Source organism: Mytilus edulis, chromosome 4 (assembly GCF_963676685.1).
Source record: "Mytilus edulis chromosome 4, xbMytEdul2.2, whole genome shotgun sequence".
In the NCBI taxonomy this organism is placed as follows: domain Eukaryota; kingdom Metazoa; phylum Mollusca; class Bivalvia; order Mytilida; family Mytilidae; genus Mytilus; species Mytilus edulis.
Window position 1 is genome coordinate 37,662,795 of NC_092347.1, and position 18,000 is coordinate 37,680,794.

Consider the following 18,000-nt stretch of genomic DNA (forward strand, 5'->3'; position numbering starts at 1 on the left):
CTAATTGTTCTGCTTAACTATGAACTAGATAAATTGAAAACTTATGCAAATGGTGTTTTTAAAATAAAACACCTCGTAATTGAGAAGAAAATTGCAATTTTGTTTGTTTCTATTAACTCTTAAAAATTTTGTCACTATAGTAAACAAAACAGTAAACATTTATCGCCTTCTCTAACAAAGAGCTTCGATTCTTTTGTTCTATTTCAACCTGGTTTCCGACTGTGATGATCCCTGAACTGTACAATTATTAATTTCAAGGGTTCAAAATACTTGTATGCTTGGAAAGACATCTTTATATAAGGATACTACTTTAAGAAACTTATTAAATCAAGAAAACAAAAACACGAAGAATATCACACATGTATAATTTTTATAATTCCATAACTTCTTTTTCTATCCGTTCCAGTAATCAATTAATATAGGGGTAATGTATGTGAAATGAACAGATGATGACAAATGATGCATTAAATGCTTTGGTTGTGAAAACTCTTAAATGCAATGGAAGCACTTGGATGAAGTGCACTTGTGAAATTCTTTCTGTAACCTTTTTGGAAGTTCAAGTTTAAATTGTCAGATTGATGTTCATGTGTACTCTTATGACGTTATAATAGTACCACTATCCGTCTGGCACATAAAATTGATGTGTGCGCACATAGATGGTTTTGTTAACTATACAAAGCCTCTTTCGATAATGGTTTAGGTCGCATAAGTTTTGTTAGACGAGTCTTCTGTTCCTGTGAAAGCACTGGTAACCTTGATGCTGCAGAAGAGGCCCTTGAACTGGACGGTCTTTTCTAAAAACGAAAATAAAATACATAAATTAAGCATTTAATTTAGACAAAAAATCAGTGTTTAAATTTTTGTCAGTTTGGTTTAGTCAAGAACATGGCATTTAAAATTTCTTAAATCCGCCTTAAATTATATTGTTTGAATTTACAGTTCACCTTATAGTAGTAAAATGTATATGCATCAAAAACAAACATCCGTCTTTAAGTAATTATAGACTGCCTAAGTGTGTAGAGACTAATTTTTTTATATCGACGCAACATTTCCTAATTTTCGATGCAAATAATTCTAGGGTTATTGAAAACTCGGTGGTGACATAAACGAGTTGGAACAAGAAAAAAAGATGTATATTTGTCCCAATCGGATATCTCCCTTAGAACAAATAATTCACTGTAAATAAGTGCCCTCTTCGAATCGGTAGCATACATATAAAGTTGATATAAGATGGATTTTGGTTATAATGTACAGACACTTTTTGGTCAAATAAATCTTTTAAAACGTGCTTCAGTTCTTATTCATCCATGACTTTACGTGTCCCCTATGAAGGTTAATTTATAAAAGCGCGTAGGACAAACGTTATTTATAAAGTGAGATTTAATGTTGACCAGTAGCACAACATAGATCATGAATTTATAATCCGCATTAAACAAACAGATAACGGTACTTACGGAATCATCTATCGATTGTACAAAGGCATATGAAAACGACTTCTCTTTTGATAACAGTGGTTCATTACTCCTGTGTGAAGCAATCACTTGCTGTGAACTCATCCCGATTTTTCCTGCTCTAGGGTCCACAGTAAGAGGTTGTTGAGTAGAGAATACTCTATTGAAGTTATTGTCACGGTTACTGAGCTCCATCCGATATCGCTGAACCTCTCGTCGTAATTTTTCCAATTCATCGTTATAATCCTAGGAAAATAAAATAATGTAACTTTATTATGATATATTAAACCTTAAAGCTCTGATACCATGATTTTATATTCAATATTATTTGAAGTAAACGTATTTGTAGATATAATTCATGCAATGGTTATAACATATGATTGATATTAGATACATAAAATACAGTCTTATATGAATGAAAATTTATACTAGTATGCAAATACATGTATGTAAGTTATATCATATTTTTCAGTGGTGATGTAAAAATAGCTTTCTCGTTTACAGCTTTTATTTTATTTTGCTTAATATTTTCTATCAGTTTACTAAATTATAATTCAACTCAATATAAAGTAGGCACATATTGATATAAAACAATGACAAAATTTTATGAAGTATGATTAATATGGTAGTGAAAAGCTATGACTGCTGGGTAAAACATATAAAAGAACTAAATTTAAGTAAAAATTCAAGTATAAAGGTTAAGTATATGAATAAAGTGTGAAATAAATCAATTTTCCTGTCATACGATTGATCCATATTACCATGTATACATGCGGAAGCAAAGCAAAGAATGAAATTAAAAAAAAAAGAAAAATAAACCCAACTAATTATTTCATGCAAAATGACAATAAAAGTTCGATAACTCTAATCTGATACGAAAGCTAAAGTATTATTTGATATTAAACATCTACAACAGACGGTTATGTTGATTCTCATGACTGGTTTACCCGTGTAAGGGCTTACCTTCCTAGGATCATACAATTTCGAACGTCCAACCTTCCAAGGAAGAAATATAAAATAAGCTGATTCATTTTAAACACAGAACTAGACAGGTAGATATCAGCAACCGAAGAGACTCCATGCTCATTTAGAAAAAAAAAAGAATGTGAGTATTTTCTATAGGAAATGGTGGCTTGTAATTATTCAATCAGTTCTGCATGTGTCTGTGACTTTTGTGATTTCGCAGTATGTCTATTTTACAGAAAGGAAAGCAGAGAATGAATAGAATTGCAAAGTTGATATATATGAGTCATACACATAGGGAAGAATATCGGAAATGAGAAGTATATATATTTGTTGAAGTTTGGTAACATATACTGTATTACTATAAATAATTATATTCATAGCTTATTTTAGGCTATGGCACTATCTTTGATAAGAATTATTCATTTGGTTAAAAAAATAAAACTCCATAGACCGATAAAGGAGTCAGCTATCAAATATGATTTATTTTTTCCATTCTTTTCATCAAACGATGTATACGCTACATTGTTCTGGAAATTGTTGCTAATTTTTTATTCTATTGACTTGTTTTGTAATTTTGAATTCAATAAAATAATTGAATAACAACGGTAAATAAAATTTAAATTGAAAAAAAAAATGATTACTAATTACGATTGCACTATGTGGATATTGACAAATAATGATTTAAACAAAATAGTGCTTTGAAATTGAAGTTGACTAAAGTCCAAATTCACATTCTATCAAAGATAGTCCGTTTTTACGTTTCACTTATATATATATCAGAGACATGTATTGCATAAATATGTCTTTCATCTTTGAAAATAGCAAAGACAGGACTATTCTACATGTCTTTTCACCTTAGTCTGCGAACCTTTAAATATGAAATTAAATTCGTTGAATTTTAAGTGCGTATAAGTGTCACACCAAATCAACAACATTCAAATTTGTCGAAACCAATGAAGTGTTCCCCTGATCAAGTGAAAAGACTGTAAATAAGTTTACCTTGTTTGTACATGAATGATGTGACTGAAAATAATATGTAACTTTAATTTAAATTTGTTTGTTTACCAGTTAAATTGGATGACATTTAGATTTGTTTGTTTTCCAGTTAAATTGGACGACAAATCGGCTTATAGGATTATTAACCTATGTCACATATCGTTATTGGATATATAATATGTAACATAATCTCATAAAACGATACTGATTTTAACCTTTTAAGACATGTCTATACTGTTTTGATACACATACAAAAAGTTTTTTTAAAACTTATTTTGATTACTGTCATTTCAGATAAGTCTAATAGTATCATAGATTTAATATGAAACTGGATGTTGTTCTTAACAATTTAAATAAAAGAACATGTAAATATAAAATTAAAACACGTTCATACAGTTTAATAATAATTATGGTATGTCTCAACTAGTGAATATATTTGAAAAAGAGTAAAATCATATCGTTTTAAGATTAGATACATTAAAGGTTCATACTTTGCATTGAGTTAAGCAACAAGATTTGTGAAAGGTAAATTTGTGTAAATACATATCATATATACATAAACGTGAAAAATCACACTGAATAAAGATTATATTAAAACGTTTGATTATAATTCAAGGTGGCATATTTTCAAAAAAGTTGTAAAATCGTCACAAGTGCAGACAGACATGATTATAAATCCGTGAGTGCCGCTTAGTACAACGTTATTCCAAAGAGTACCTCATCGCGCTTTGGGGCAATTTGCCTTGAATCACGGCTATTTCTTCTCTTTGCAGAATTGGATGGAATAGGTGAACGTGATGATCGTACTCTATCTTCTCTCTTTTAAGAAGTATTCAATATGCATATATTTCTTTAATTCTTTTTTTCATTTCATAATTTTTAATACGGTGTTTGTGTGCTGTTGTTGTTGTTTTAGTTTATTTAACACACTCCATATCCCAATCCCAAATCAGCGGAAGGATCTGAGTCCCGAAGAGGAATTAATGAAAATTCAGTGTGACGGTTGGAAAGTAAATCCTAGATCCGATAACTACAGAACACAATTCCTCCGTGCTAATCGCATCTAGATTTTACTTACCAGCCGTTAAAAACTGTCTTTTATTCCTATTTGCGATTCGGATCCCTCCGCGGAATCGAATCGGGATCTAGTGTGCTTGATTGAATAGGCGTTGATGTCATTTAGGGGCCTTTTAGGTGTCACACCACCAATTACTCCCTCAAAAATTGAGCTGTGAAATTTTTAATATAAGTCGCATAATGCTCAGATAGGCTGTTTTTAACTACAAATTGACTAAGGATTAAGAATAAAGCAAAATAAAAGATTTCTAATCAACTTTTTTGTCTCTTTAGGTGTCACACCACCAATTACTCCCTCAAATTTAGAACGTATGTGAAAGAAGGCCTACTCGGACAAAAAATAGTGCATTTGATGTCATTGTTTACTTAAACTACCCAACAAATTTGCAGAAATGAAACTTTTGGTGAAAGAGAAATATATTAAGACCATTTTGAGCCCAAATTTACTTGTCTATGATTTGACATTAAAAATTGAGGATTACTGCGCTCCATAGTATACTAATTTAAGATTTCAAGAAAACCAGGGGTTATTTTTAGTGGTACATCCATTCGGAAGGTCTCTTCTTTCTTATATGGCATTAAAGGTATGCTGAAAATTTGCATGAAGAAAGGTGATACCTGTACGATTCAGGACATACCTGGTTTGTAAGAGGTTAAACTTAAGACAAAAACTTTAGAAAGCTATGAAAATTGCAAAATTTGGTTGAACAGATAGGGACTTTTAATTGGTGGTCTGACACCTTTAAGCAAAATGCGGTGAAACATCAAAATCAGAAAACAATTGTTTTTTTTTGTCTTAACTGATCATTTGAGATAATAGTAGCCACATTTCAACCTTTTTGGGTGCAAAATGTCACATATTGCAAATTTAGAGCCTAAAACTTGAGTTTGTGCTATTATTAGCTTTTCCCACCCTGACAATATGCTTTTATATAAAAAATGTCCTAAATAATGCTATAAATGCACAGAAAGTTATTCTGTGGTGTTAAACATTGAAACATAGGTTGTTTACTACCCCCAAACAAATTTTGTTATGCAGATTTAATGAAATTATTTGATTTTTACCTCTTATATCAATGCGTCATAATATGTACTTGGCAGATAGCATAGCCTAATGTAAACACTGCAGAGACTCACAAAAGTACCATTTATTATTCCAAAAGAAATTTTTATATCTTAAATTTTATTAACTGATGTAAATAAACACAGTTAAATGACCATGACTGCACTTTTGATCAATTTGTAGTACTTTACTGACACCAGATGAAAAAAAGGGGGGTCAATATTCCTTGACACTTCAATACCTTGGATTTTTTACTAAATTCATTGCAAAAATTGTGGAAAGTCTTTAAAGTAGTAGAACAAACAAGGAAAAATCAGCAAAAACTGATCTTGATATTGAAAGTTTATGTTCCTGTAGCCCAAAATGAAATTTTCAAGTATTTTCTATCAAAGTCATACATTACAGTCAGTTTAAATTGAGCTGTGAAATTTTTAATATAAGTCGCATAATGCTCAGATAGGCTGTTTTTAACTACAAATTGACTAAGGATTAAGAATAAAGCAAAATAAAAGATTTCTAATCAACTTTTTTGTCTCTTTAAGCAAAATGCGGTGAAACATCAAAATCAGAAAACAATTGTTTTTTTTGTCTTAACTGATCATTTGAGATAATAGTAGCCACATTTCAACCTTTTTGGGTGCAAAATGTCACATATTGCAAATTTAGAGCCTAAAACTTGAGTTTGTGCTATTATTAGCTTTTCCCACCCTGACAATATGCTTTTATATAAAAAATGTCCTAAATAATGCTATAAATGCACAGAAAGTTATTCTGTGGTGTTAAACATTGAAACATAGGTTGTTTACTACCCCCAAACAAATTTTGTTATGCAGATTTAATGAAATTATTTGATTTTTACCTCTTATATCAATGCGTCATAATATGTACTTGGCAGATAGCATAGCCTAATGTAAACACTGCAGAGACTCACAAAAGTACCATTTATTATTCCAAAAGAAATTTTTATATCTTAAATTTTATTAACTGATGTAAATAAACACAGTTAAATGACCATGACTGCACTTTTGATCAATTTGTAGTACTTTACTGACACCAGATGAAAAAAAGGGGGGTCAATATTCCTTGACACTTCAATACCTTGGATTTTTTACTAAATTCATTGCAAAAATTGTGGAAAGTCTTTAAAGTAGTAGAACAAACAAGGAAAAATCAGCAAAAACTGATCTTGATATTGAAAGTTTATGTTCCTGTAGCCCAAAATGAAATTTTCAAGTATTTTCTATCAAAGTCATACATTACAGTCAGTTTAAATTGAGCTGTGAAATTTTTAATATAAGTCGCATAATGCTCAGATAGGCTGTTTTTAACTACAAATTGACTAAGGATTAAGAATAAAGCAAAATAAAAGATTTCTAATCAACTTTTTTGTCTCTTTAGGTGTCACACCACCAATTACTCCCTCAAATTTAGAACGTATGTGAAAGAAGGCCTACTCGGACAAAAAATAGTGCATTTGATGTCATTGTTTACTTAAACTACCCAACAAATTTGCAGAAATGAAACTTTTGGTGAAAGAGAAATATATTAAGACCATTTTGAGCCCAAATTTACTTGTCTATGATTTGACATTAAAAATTGAGGATTACTGCGCTCCATAGTATACTAATTTAAGATTTCAAGAAAACCAGGGGTTATTTTTAGTGGTACATCCATTCGGAAGGTCTCTTCTTTCTTATATGGCATTAAAGGTATGCTGAAAATTTGCATGAAGAAAGGTGATACCTGTACGATTCAGGACATACCTGGTTTGTAAGAGGTTAAACTTAAGACAAAAACTTTAGAAAGCTATGAAAATTGCAAAATTTGGTTGAACAGATAGGGACTTTTAATTGGTGGTCTGACACCTTTAAGCAAAATGCGGTGAAACATCAAAATCAGAAAACAATTGTTTTTTTTTTGTCTTAACTGATCATTTGAGATAATAGTAGCCACATTTCAACCTTTTTGGGTGCAAAATGTCACATATTGCAAATTTAGAGCCTAAAACTTGAGTTTGTGCTATTATTAGCTTTTCCCACCCTGACAATATGCTTTTATATAAAAAATGTCCTAAATAATGCTATAAATGCACAGAAAGTTATTCTGTGGTGTTAAACATTGAAACATAGGTTGTTTACTACCCCCAAACAAATTTTGTTATGCAGATTTAATGAAATTATTTGATTTTTACCTCTTATATCAATGCGTCATAATATGTACTTGGCAGATAGCATAGCCTAATGTAAACACTGCAGAGACTCACAAAAATACCATTTATTATTCCAAAAGAAATTTTTATATCTTAAATTTTATTAACTGATGTAAATAAACACAGTTAAATGACCATGACTGCACTTTTGATCAATTTGTAGTACTTTACTGACACCAGATGAAAAAAAGGGGGGTCAATATTCCTTGACACTTCAATACCTTGGATTTTTTACTAAATTCATTGCAAAAATTGTGGAAAGTCTTTAAAGTAGTAGAACAAACAAGGAAAAATCAGCAAAAACTGATCTTGATATTGAAAGTTTATGTTCCTGTAGCCCAAAATGAAATTTTCAAGTATTTTCTATCAAAGTCATACATTACAGTCAGTTTAAATTGAGCTGTGAAATTTTTAATATAAGTCGCATAATGCTCAGATAGGCTGTTTTTAACTACAAATTGACTAAGGATTAAGAATAAAGCAAAATAAAAGATTTCTAATCAACTTTTTTGTCTCTTTAGGTGTCACACCACCAATTACTCCCTCAAATTTAGAACGTATGTGAAAGTAGGCCTACTCGGACAAAAAATAGTGCATTTGATGTCATTGTTTACTTAAACTACCCAACAAATTTGCAGAAATGAAACTTTTGGTGAAAGAGAAATATATTAAGACCATTTTGAGCCCAAATTTACTTGTCTATGATTTGACATTAAAAATTGAGGATTACTGCGCTCCATAGTATACTAATTTAAGATTTCAAGAAAACCAGGGGTTATTTTTAGTGGTACATCCATTCGGAAGGTCTCTTCTTTCTTATATGGCATTAAAGGTATGCTGAAAATTTGCATGAAGAAAGGTGATACCTGTACGATTCAGGACATACCTGGTTTGTAAGAGGTTAAACTTAAGACAAAAACTTTAGAAAGCTATGAAAATTGCAAAATTTGGTTGAACAGATAGGGACTTTTAATTGGTGGTCTGACACCTTTAAGCAAAATGCGGTGAAACATCAAAATCAGAAAACAATTGTTTTTTTTTGTCTTAACTGATCATTTGAGATAATAGTAGCCACATTTCAACCTTTTTGGGTGCAAAATGTCACATATTGCAAATTTAGAGCCTAAAACTTGAGTTTGTGCTATTATTAGCTTTTCCCACCCTGACAATATGCTTTTATATAAAAAATGTCCTAAATAATGCTATAAATGCACAGAAAGTTATTCTGTGGTGTTAAACATTGAAACATAGGTTGTTTACTACCCCCAAACAAATTTTGTTATGCAGATTTAATGAAATTATTTGATTTTTACCTCTTATATCAATGCGTCATAATATGTACTTGGCAGATAGCATAGCCTAATGTAAACACTGCAGAGACTCACAAAAGTACCATTTATTATTCCAAAAGAAATTTTTATATCTTAAATTTTATTAACTGATGTAAATAAACACAGTTAAATGACCATGACTGCACTTTTGATCAATTTGTAGTACTTTACTGACACCAGATGAAAAAAGGGGGGTCAATATTCCTTGACACTTCAATACCTTGGATTTTTTACTAAATTCATTGCAAAAATTGTGGAAAGTCTTTAAAGTAGTAGAACAAACAAGGAAAAATCAGCAAAAACTGATCTTGATATTGAAAGTTTATGTTCCTGTAGCCCAAAATGAAATTTTCAAGTATTTTCTATCAAAGTCATACATTACAGTCAGTTTAAATTGAGCTGTGAAATTTTTAATATAAGTCGCATAATGCTCAGATAGGCTGTTTTTAACTACAAATTGACTAAGGATTAAGAATAAAGCAAAATAAAAGATTTCTAATCAACTTTTTTGTCTCTTTAAGCAAAATGCGGTGAAACATCAAAATCAGAAAACAATTGTTTTTTTTGTCTTAACTGATCATTTGAGATAATAGTAGCCACATTTCAACCTTTTTGGGTGCAAAATGTCACATATTGCAAATTTAGAGCCTAAAACTTGAGTTTGTGCTATTATTAGCTTTTCCCACCCTGACAATATGCTTTTATATAAAAAATGTCCTAAATAATGCTATAAATGCACAGAAAGTTATTCTGTGGTGTTAAACATTGAAACATAGGTTGTTTACTACCCCCAAACAAATTTTGTTATGCAGATTTAATGAAATTATTTGATTTTTACCTCTTATATCAATGCGTCATAATATGTACTTGGCAGATAGCATAGCCTAATGTAAACACTGCAGAGACTCACAAAAGTACCATTTATTATTCCAAAAGAAATTTTTATATCTTAAATTTTATTAACTGATGTAAATAAACACAGTTAAATGACCATGACTGCACTTTTGATCAATTTGTAGTACTTTACTGACACCAGATGAAAAAAAGGGGGGTCAATATTCCTTGACACTTCAATACCTTGGATTTTTTACTAAATTCATTGCAAAAATTGTGGAAAGTCTTTAAAGTAGTAGAACAAACAAGGAAAAATCAGCAAAAACTGATCTTGATATTGAAAGTTTATGTTCCTGTAGCCCAAAATGAAATTTTCAAGTATTTTCTATCAAAGTCATACATTACAGTCAGTTTAAATTGAGCTGTGAAATTTTTAATATAAGTCGCATAATGCTCAGATAGGCTGTTTTTAACTACAAATTGACTAAGGATTAAGAATAAAGCAAAATAAAAGATTTCTAATCAACTTTTTTGTCTCTTTAGGTGTCACACCACCAATTACTCCCTCAAATTTAGAACGTATGTGAAAGAAGGCCTACTCGGACAAAAAATAGTGCATTTGATGTCATTGTTTACTTAAACTACCCAACAAATTTGCAGAAATGAAACTTTTGGTGAAAGAGAAATATATTAAGACCATTTTGAGCCCAAATTTACTTGTCTATGATTTGACATTAAAAATTGAGGATTACTGCGCTCCATAGTATACTAATTTAAGATTTCAAGAAAACCAGGGGTTATTTTTAGTGGTACATCCATTCGGAAGGTCTCTTCTTTCTTATATGGCATTAAAGGTATGCTGAAAATTTGCATGAAGAAAGGTGATACCTGTACGATTCAGGACATACCTGGTTTGTAAGAGGTTAAACTTAAGACAAAAACTTTAGAAAGCTATGAAAATTGCAAAATTTGGTTGAACAGATAGGGACTTTTAATTGGTGGTCTGACACCTTTATAGCTTGTTATGCGGTATGGTCTTTGCTTATTGTTGAAGGCCGTACGGTGACCTATAGTTGTTAATTTCTGTGTCATTTGGTCTCTTGCAGAGAGTTGTGTCATTGGCAATCATACCACATCTGCATTTTTATATTTTTTTCCAACACAAAACATATGAGACAAAACATTTATTTTATTTGTGTGTTTGGTTTTGGTGTCAATTCCTTCAATTTTTATGTGACAGCTTGTTAGAATATGTCTTATTTAGACAAAACTTGCATCTGTTATGTATACACAATCGTAAGCATGTTTAAAATATTTTTTAATAGACTGGTTCATTAAATACATGTTGTAATCGTTTTGTGTTGTTCGGCTTGAAGACTTCTACTTTCTCATTATGTTGAACAAAGATCCGAAACGAGTTGAAAAATATTATGTAATATTGTATAGTTCAGTTTATCTATATATAAAGTAGAGTGTTTATGTCTCAAAAAAGTCTTGGTATAATTCCAAAATTTATTTCAAATCACTTAACCGTACAGATTACACTTTACACATGTCTGATTTTTTCTTTCTTACTTAATAACAAGTGTATTAGTACTACATACCGCACGCTGTGATACAATATTGTAATACATAAGATGCAAATTTTTTATCTTATTCATGCATACTTATTTCAAATTTATAATTAAAAAACAGATTCAAAAACTACTGTCTACTTTTTCTTTGCTACAAGAAAGGACAGAAACAAATGTGAATTTTCTAAAGATATTTCTGACTTTTAAAATTCACAATGTAAATATTTGTTTAACAAAATGCAAAAATATTTCCTATAATGAGCTCGTAATTTCGCTAAAATTAAAATTAACCATAACTAACAAAGGGACTCATGATTCACCAAAATAGACACTTACCGTGAAAGCTCCAGGAGACAGCCTTGTTGACGGCTGTTGATAGCTTTGAACTTGTTGTAGTTGCTGATGATGTTGCATTTTTTGACTAGCTACTACTTCTGCAACTTTTCTACTAAAGTCTTTCCGCAAATTTTTCAAATCCGTTTCTAATTTAGCATTCTTTTCCTCAAGTTTCATTTTATTCCTATGTGTCTCTTCTAACAATGCTTGCAACTGTTGAAGTTCTTTTTCTAACTTTTCATTAGTTTTTTCAATATCACGTATAATTTCTTTATAATGAATTTCTGTTTCAACCTGGGTCTTTTCTAAATTAGCAACTAATTTCCTTAATTTATCTAATTCCTGATTTTTCCTAAGAATTTCTTCGTTTTTACTAGCAAGCTGATCAGCTACACCCTGTCTTAATTTTTCGATATCTCTCTGAGCATTTATTAAAAGATCTCTAAGATTTTGGCACTCGGCTTTTTCTTCAAGCAAATTTTTTTCACTTGCTATTAGTTTGGCCTTCCATTCTTCCTCTCGACTGTCTGATTCATTTTTCAGAGCACTTTTCAGACGATTTTCTACAGCTTTTCGTTCTCTGTCTAATTCCAGTTCTAATTCCAATCGTTTAGTTTCTAAATTGTCAATTCTACCCTGTGCGTCTTCTTGCACTAATAATATTTCATATTCAAAGGCTTCTTTCATAGCCTCAATTTCGACTTCTTTCTCATGATTACGGGTAAACAGCATATGAACAACTTGAGTCAATTCGGAAACTTTTTTTGACATCCGAAACTCGAACGTCTTCTTGGCGGAATCGCCAGAGTCAAACTTAAACTGATTCATTTTGATTTAACTGAGCTTTTTGTTTCAGAACGTTCAAATCCACATAATTTATTATAAAAATCTCGCTGGTTAAAAGTTAGCTGAAATATAACGTGAAAATCATTAGGTTCATTCTTCGTGGAATATTTGTTTTAGATAACATTATTATTGCTAATGACTGAATCTAAATACCTTTTATCAATAAAATCACTAAAAAGGTATAACTCAATACAGCACTAGCAAATTTAATTACATATATTGAAAATTGATGTTTTAATCAGTTTTTACATTGATATATCCCAGTATAGTTAAGTCAATACGAAAATATTGCTTATAAAGTGTTTTATCGTTGTGGACATATATAAATTACTCTGGGAAAAGCTAATCGAGTTGCCCTGCTGTTTCTTCAGAACATATAACACTATTGGCATCTTGTAAATATAGCAGTGTGGGGATAGACTGACAATTGACCTGTGCAACAAAGACGAAACATTGTTATCGAGTTGTTAGTTGAAAAATTCCGTTACATGTGTTTGTACCAAGTAATGCTCTTCAGTTTGAACTTTCTGATAATTATATGACTTATTTGTCGACCTTGACTGGCAAAACAATAAACACCAAAAAGTTAAAAGGTATTTATATAGGGTTAATGGAGTTCTTCCATGGGACATTTAAACCAATGTTAAAGAAAGGCATCCGTTTTGATGTTCTGGTTTTACAAATCCCATAAAAATGAAGTCTTTAAATCCGATTTTTCGGGTAAGGTGAGTTCCCTACATTGCCGAGTCTACCTCTTGGATTGGTTGATGAATATTTTTAGTTCTGAATATGCATGAGAACTATGCCATGGAATGCTAAAAATAAAAAAAATATAATAAGAGAGTAAATTGTTATTTGCTAAAAGTCCAGTAGAACATATCTCATGCATATTCGGAACGAAAAAAAATAAAGGTTAATACGAACGGTAGGTTCTTCAAAAAAAGAAAAGAACGAATGGCAGGAAATTTAAACGGCTTCTGGAAAGTGAGGACACAATAATTTTAGCTGGCAATATGCCACCCTGGGACACCTCAGAGAGTCGTTACAAGAGTTATATAGCGTTCAGTGGGCATGACAAAGCTCTACATACCAGTCCTCATTTCGATTTGACATGGCTGAGTATCTATATATGATGGAACGGAAAAATCTAACCAGTGACCATATCTATATACCCCAGTCAATATTTGGGTGAATATATATAACAAAGAAAAGATTTAATTTTTAATTCTCATATTTTAATCTGCTGAAAGCTCTTTACCGAGTAACCAAAAGTATCACTCCTATTAAAAAAGTGATAAGACGATGGTAAGAATACTAGAATATTCCAATATGTTCTGTCTCACATCTCTCTAATAAAATAGAGAATGGAAGTAGGGAATGTGTCAATGAGGCAACAACCCGACCAAAGAGCAGAACAACAGCCGTAGTTTATTCAAGTAAAATGGTTACTTATATAAACATGCGTATGCTGTAGTTGTCAGAGGCATCTAGATTTCATTTTTTACCGATTCGATAAAAAAAACACGTTATTTTTAGCTGTCCTATTTCTTTATAATTTCACTAAGTAAAAATATATTAAATGGCTAGCCCCAATAGTAGATAACTACCACAGTAAACAAATTGCATATTTATTGGGAGGAATAATGATGTATTACCTTAGCCAATAACTATTAAATACTTTTGACTTTTGAAATAAACGACCGAATTCCTAAAATATATTGATTCAATCCGTTATATAACCACGGCCGACATTCGGCTAACCGAGAGATTGGTCGGTTAATCTATATTGAGTATGTGGCTATATGGGCGATTGGTCTGTTAATCGGGTTGGTTATACGTCTTTTAAGAGTAAAACGCACAATTTTATGTTAAACTCTATTAAATATACAGATTTTCGGCATATTATAAGAACCAAATCAAATAAAGAAAAGCATCTGACAAAATGATATCTATCATAGAATATTTTCCACCTGTAAAAACATTTCATAGTCTGCGCAGTTTTCAATAAAACTAAAAGGCGTCGCGCAACTATGTATAATTTATGCTTATACGCATAGCAATTTTTTTAATAAAAGGCAAAACAAACAATTTTAGATATCATTTAAAGGACACAAAATAGTACTTTGGTTCTAAAAAATAAATTGACATTAGTAAATATTTCATAATTGTAATATAACGTGAATAATACCACGTTTTAGTGAAAATTATGGGAATAAAGTCCGTTAATGGGTTGGACAATTGAAATTGTGTCAGTTGAGAGTTATTTAGCCACGGCAATAGTTTTGCTACATTTATATTTTCCCATTCAAAAAGTAAAGAATGAGATGTTCTTGAGTAAAAAAAAATGACAATACGGTGCAACAGTATCGTTCTAGTAAGAGCATTTTTATTTTGACTTTCTTTGCATTTTATTGAAGGGTGTGTCACTTCAATATAGCATGATATGGATTGGCCGCTGGAATATGCATGAATTTAATATCAACGTTTTCAATCAGCCTTAATTTTTGAATCTGTTCAAAGTAGCACAATCTCAAATCCGACTGAAAGTGTCTTTCTAATACAACACAGGGATACATATAACGTGATGTCGTTCTCATATGCACATGATATTTGTCACTGGATGTTATAGTACTGCAACCAGAGTTCATTTTTTAAAACTTTAATGGTCCGGAAGAACACACACCTAAATTATATATCGATGGAAAGAGGAAAACGTGTATAATAAGAAAAGTTGGGTCGTAAAAATGCAGAGTGGTCACAATTTTGTGAAATTGAGGTCAAAGGTCAGACCTAAAAATATCAACATTTCAACCACAAGGACAAAAAGGAGAAATATTCTGATATTTATTCAAAAGAATGCTACAAAAACGATTAAATCATAAGCATATGATATAAACGATGTTAAAACGACAAATTTGACTACTTATATGAAAAGCTGCCATTAAAAAATGGCGTTGATTTGGAACCTTCTGATTTTTTTCCATTTAAGACATAGCAAAAGAAGAAGTGGCCTTGACCTTTTCAAATCCATAAACTTTCACATTGTGTATAGTATTTCACTATAGTATATTACAGAATTATTTTCTAAAGTATAAAACACCAGTTTATCAAATTATTTCAATATTTTTTCTATCTTTGAAAAAAACAAAATTCAAGCGCTGAAACAGTGTTTTTAATTTTGCATCTTAAAGGTTGTGTATTTTGTGAAAATTAGTATCTAGTTATAGATAAATACATATTGTGTATTTGTAAAGTCTAGACAGAGCAGTTATAACACAAAGTATACTATAGTAACACGAGGCGAATGCGAGGTTTAAAAAAAATGAGTGTAAAACAAAGTCAGTTTGGTGCATGAACATTTTTTTAGTAGGATAATCCTGGTAAAAAAGTTAACTCATTAAGTTTTTAAGGGAAGGATGAAAAAATATACAATGCAATGCCAATTTTCTAATGTTGTAATTCAAAATCAGTCATGATCCTTATATAACTTTTAAAAGTGACACACAATAGCTCAAGTATTCATAAAATAGGGACATGAATCAATCTCTTAGTCATCATATGCGGATTCAGTACGCGTATTAGCATTACAAGACACTTCCCTTTTTCATAAGAACAAGTTCGGCGTAGGACAGAGTTTGTTCAAAGCAAACACAGTTTTTGAGTACAAATGCTATCTGGAGCGTAAATACCGTCATGATTCGGTCAAACTCGTCAGATATAGTCGTACCTTTGCATAGGAAACACAAAAGAAATGTGAGTTCAAAGTTTCGATCAATGTTAGTGACCCATATTCCCATATGCATATGCATGATGTATCTGCACAGCCAATCCAAAAAGTAATGGGGCGAATGTTGCTACAGAAACGATTGATTTTGTAATAGCCATCCATTTGCAAATTTTTGTTATCTTTAGGGACAATATACGGTTTAGAAGCGCCTTTGTGTTATTTTTATCACTTAACTAACAAATGAACTTTTGAGCCTATAGGCTCCGTGTTGAAGACCGGACCATGACCTATAATGGTTTACTTTTATAAATTGTGACTTGGATGGTGTGTTGCTTCGTTGTCACTCATACAACATCTTCCTATATCTATTAACAAGCTATGCATTTCCATAGAAATACCAAAACGAGGACATAGCTCATAAGAGCACTGGTGGCAGGGTGAAGTAATTGTTCTTCTTTTAATGTATTCTTAATATTTTCAGACACACCTTGGTTTAATTCTGAAAGTCTTAACATAGACTTCAATTTCCCTGCAGCAGATATGGCATCCCCTAAATTGAGTTCAGAGCTAAACTCTTTATTTCATATCCCTTGGTCCCACTGTGTCCGAATTGCAAGGTGTCACAAGTTTGGCAGTTTGGTAAGCATCAGAGACAATCTTGGGTAAAATTGATCGGTATATATAGAGGATGTGCTACATGAGAAAGGTTTTTTTTATGGAAGAACAAATCACATCACTAACAATCGTTATTAATGAACTGACAGCAAGTTCAAATTCTAATTTTTCAGTAACTGTTTTACTTAATTGCACAGGTGTTGACTTCAATAAGTACTTGGTTATGCATGGATAAATGATTACTCACATTAATAAGCACAACTTAAAAGACTGTCAACACGTTTAGAGGACTCAGTTTTGCGTAGTTTTCTGGTTTTTTTTTTAAAGGTTTGTCTTTTACACAAAAACCCTGTTTTCATATCCAAACTACAAGAAAGAAACTGAGCGCGAGATCGTATAAAAGTGTCAGGTTGTGAGGATACATGTCGATCAGTTTGATCACATGTATGGATTTCTGTTGTTTCTAATTTAAAGTTCCCCAAGGGTGACTGGGGAAACGAAATATGGTCACTTGGTCTTCTCCCGACCGGCAGTAAAACGAAGTGGGGCGTCCGATTGGCTGTGCGGGATGTATCAAGTTCGCAGTCACGTCCGGTCAGAAGTCCGATGCCTCGTGTAAAGGGAGTGTCACGTTCTTTGCATGTTAAAACCCTTGCATCAACTCTTTGAGGAGTCCGAAGGTGGCCTGTTGCAATGGAAAATGTCTGTCCCAATCCAATATACCATCATTTTCCAGTGGCAGTCTAAATTTTCCCGATCATCCCAAATGGCCTCTATTATGACAAAACCTACCTATTGTTTTTATTGTTAACTTGTTCTCGTCCTGAACATGCATGAAATATTTGTCACTGGACGTTAAGCAACCAATAATCAATCAATCAATCTAATTTAAAAACGCACCAATTTTGCCTTCTGGTGCAAGTCTCATAACATCACTGATGATTCGCCCACGGAAAGCAGAATATTAAGAGAAGT

At 31.6% G+C, this 18,000-nt stretch overlaps 1 protein-coding gene across 6 annotated transcripts in view; it reads right to left on the reverse strand.

Annotated features, from left to right (window-relative positions):
• Positions 1 to 351: 351 nt before the first annotated feature.
• Positions 352 to 18,000, reverse strand: part of LOC139521836 (protein FAM184A-like) — a 94,511-nt gene continuing 76,862 nt past the window's right edge. The window contains exons 2-6 of one of the 6 annotated variants that reach the window (XM_071315483.1): positions 11,838 to 12,745; positions 4,131 to 4,232; positions 3,417 to 3,440; positions 1,455 to 1,697; positions 352 to 794 (exon numbers count right to left, since the gene is read on the reverse strand). In XM_071315483.1, coding sequence (XP_071171584.1) covers positions 666 to 794; positions 1,455 to 1,697; positions 3,417 to 3,440; positions 4,131 to 4,232; positions 11,838 to 12,665 — 1,326 coding nt within the window. In that variant the 5' untranslated portion in view covers positions 12,666 to 12,745 and the 3' untranslated portion in view covers positions 352 to 665. Of the gene's footprint in view, positions 795 to 1,454; positions 1,698 to 2,414; positions 2,448 to 3,416; positions 3,441 to 4,130; positions 4,233 to 11,837; positions 12,746 to 18,000 lie in introns of all 6 variants that reach the window. The other 5 variants (XM_071315486.1, XM_071315487.1, XM_071315488.1 and 2 more) reach the window with 5 other exon arrangements.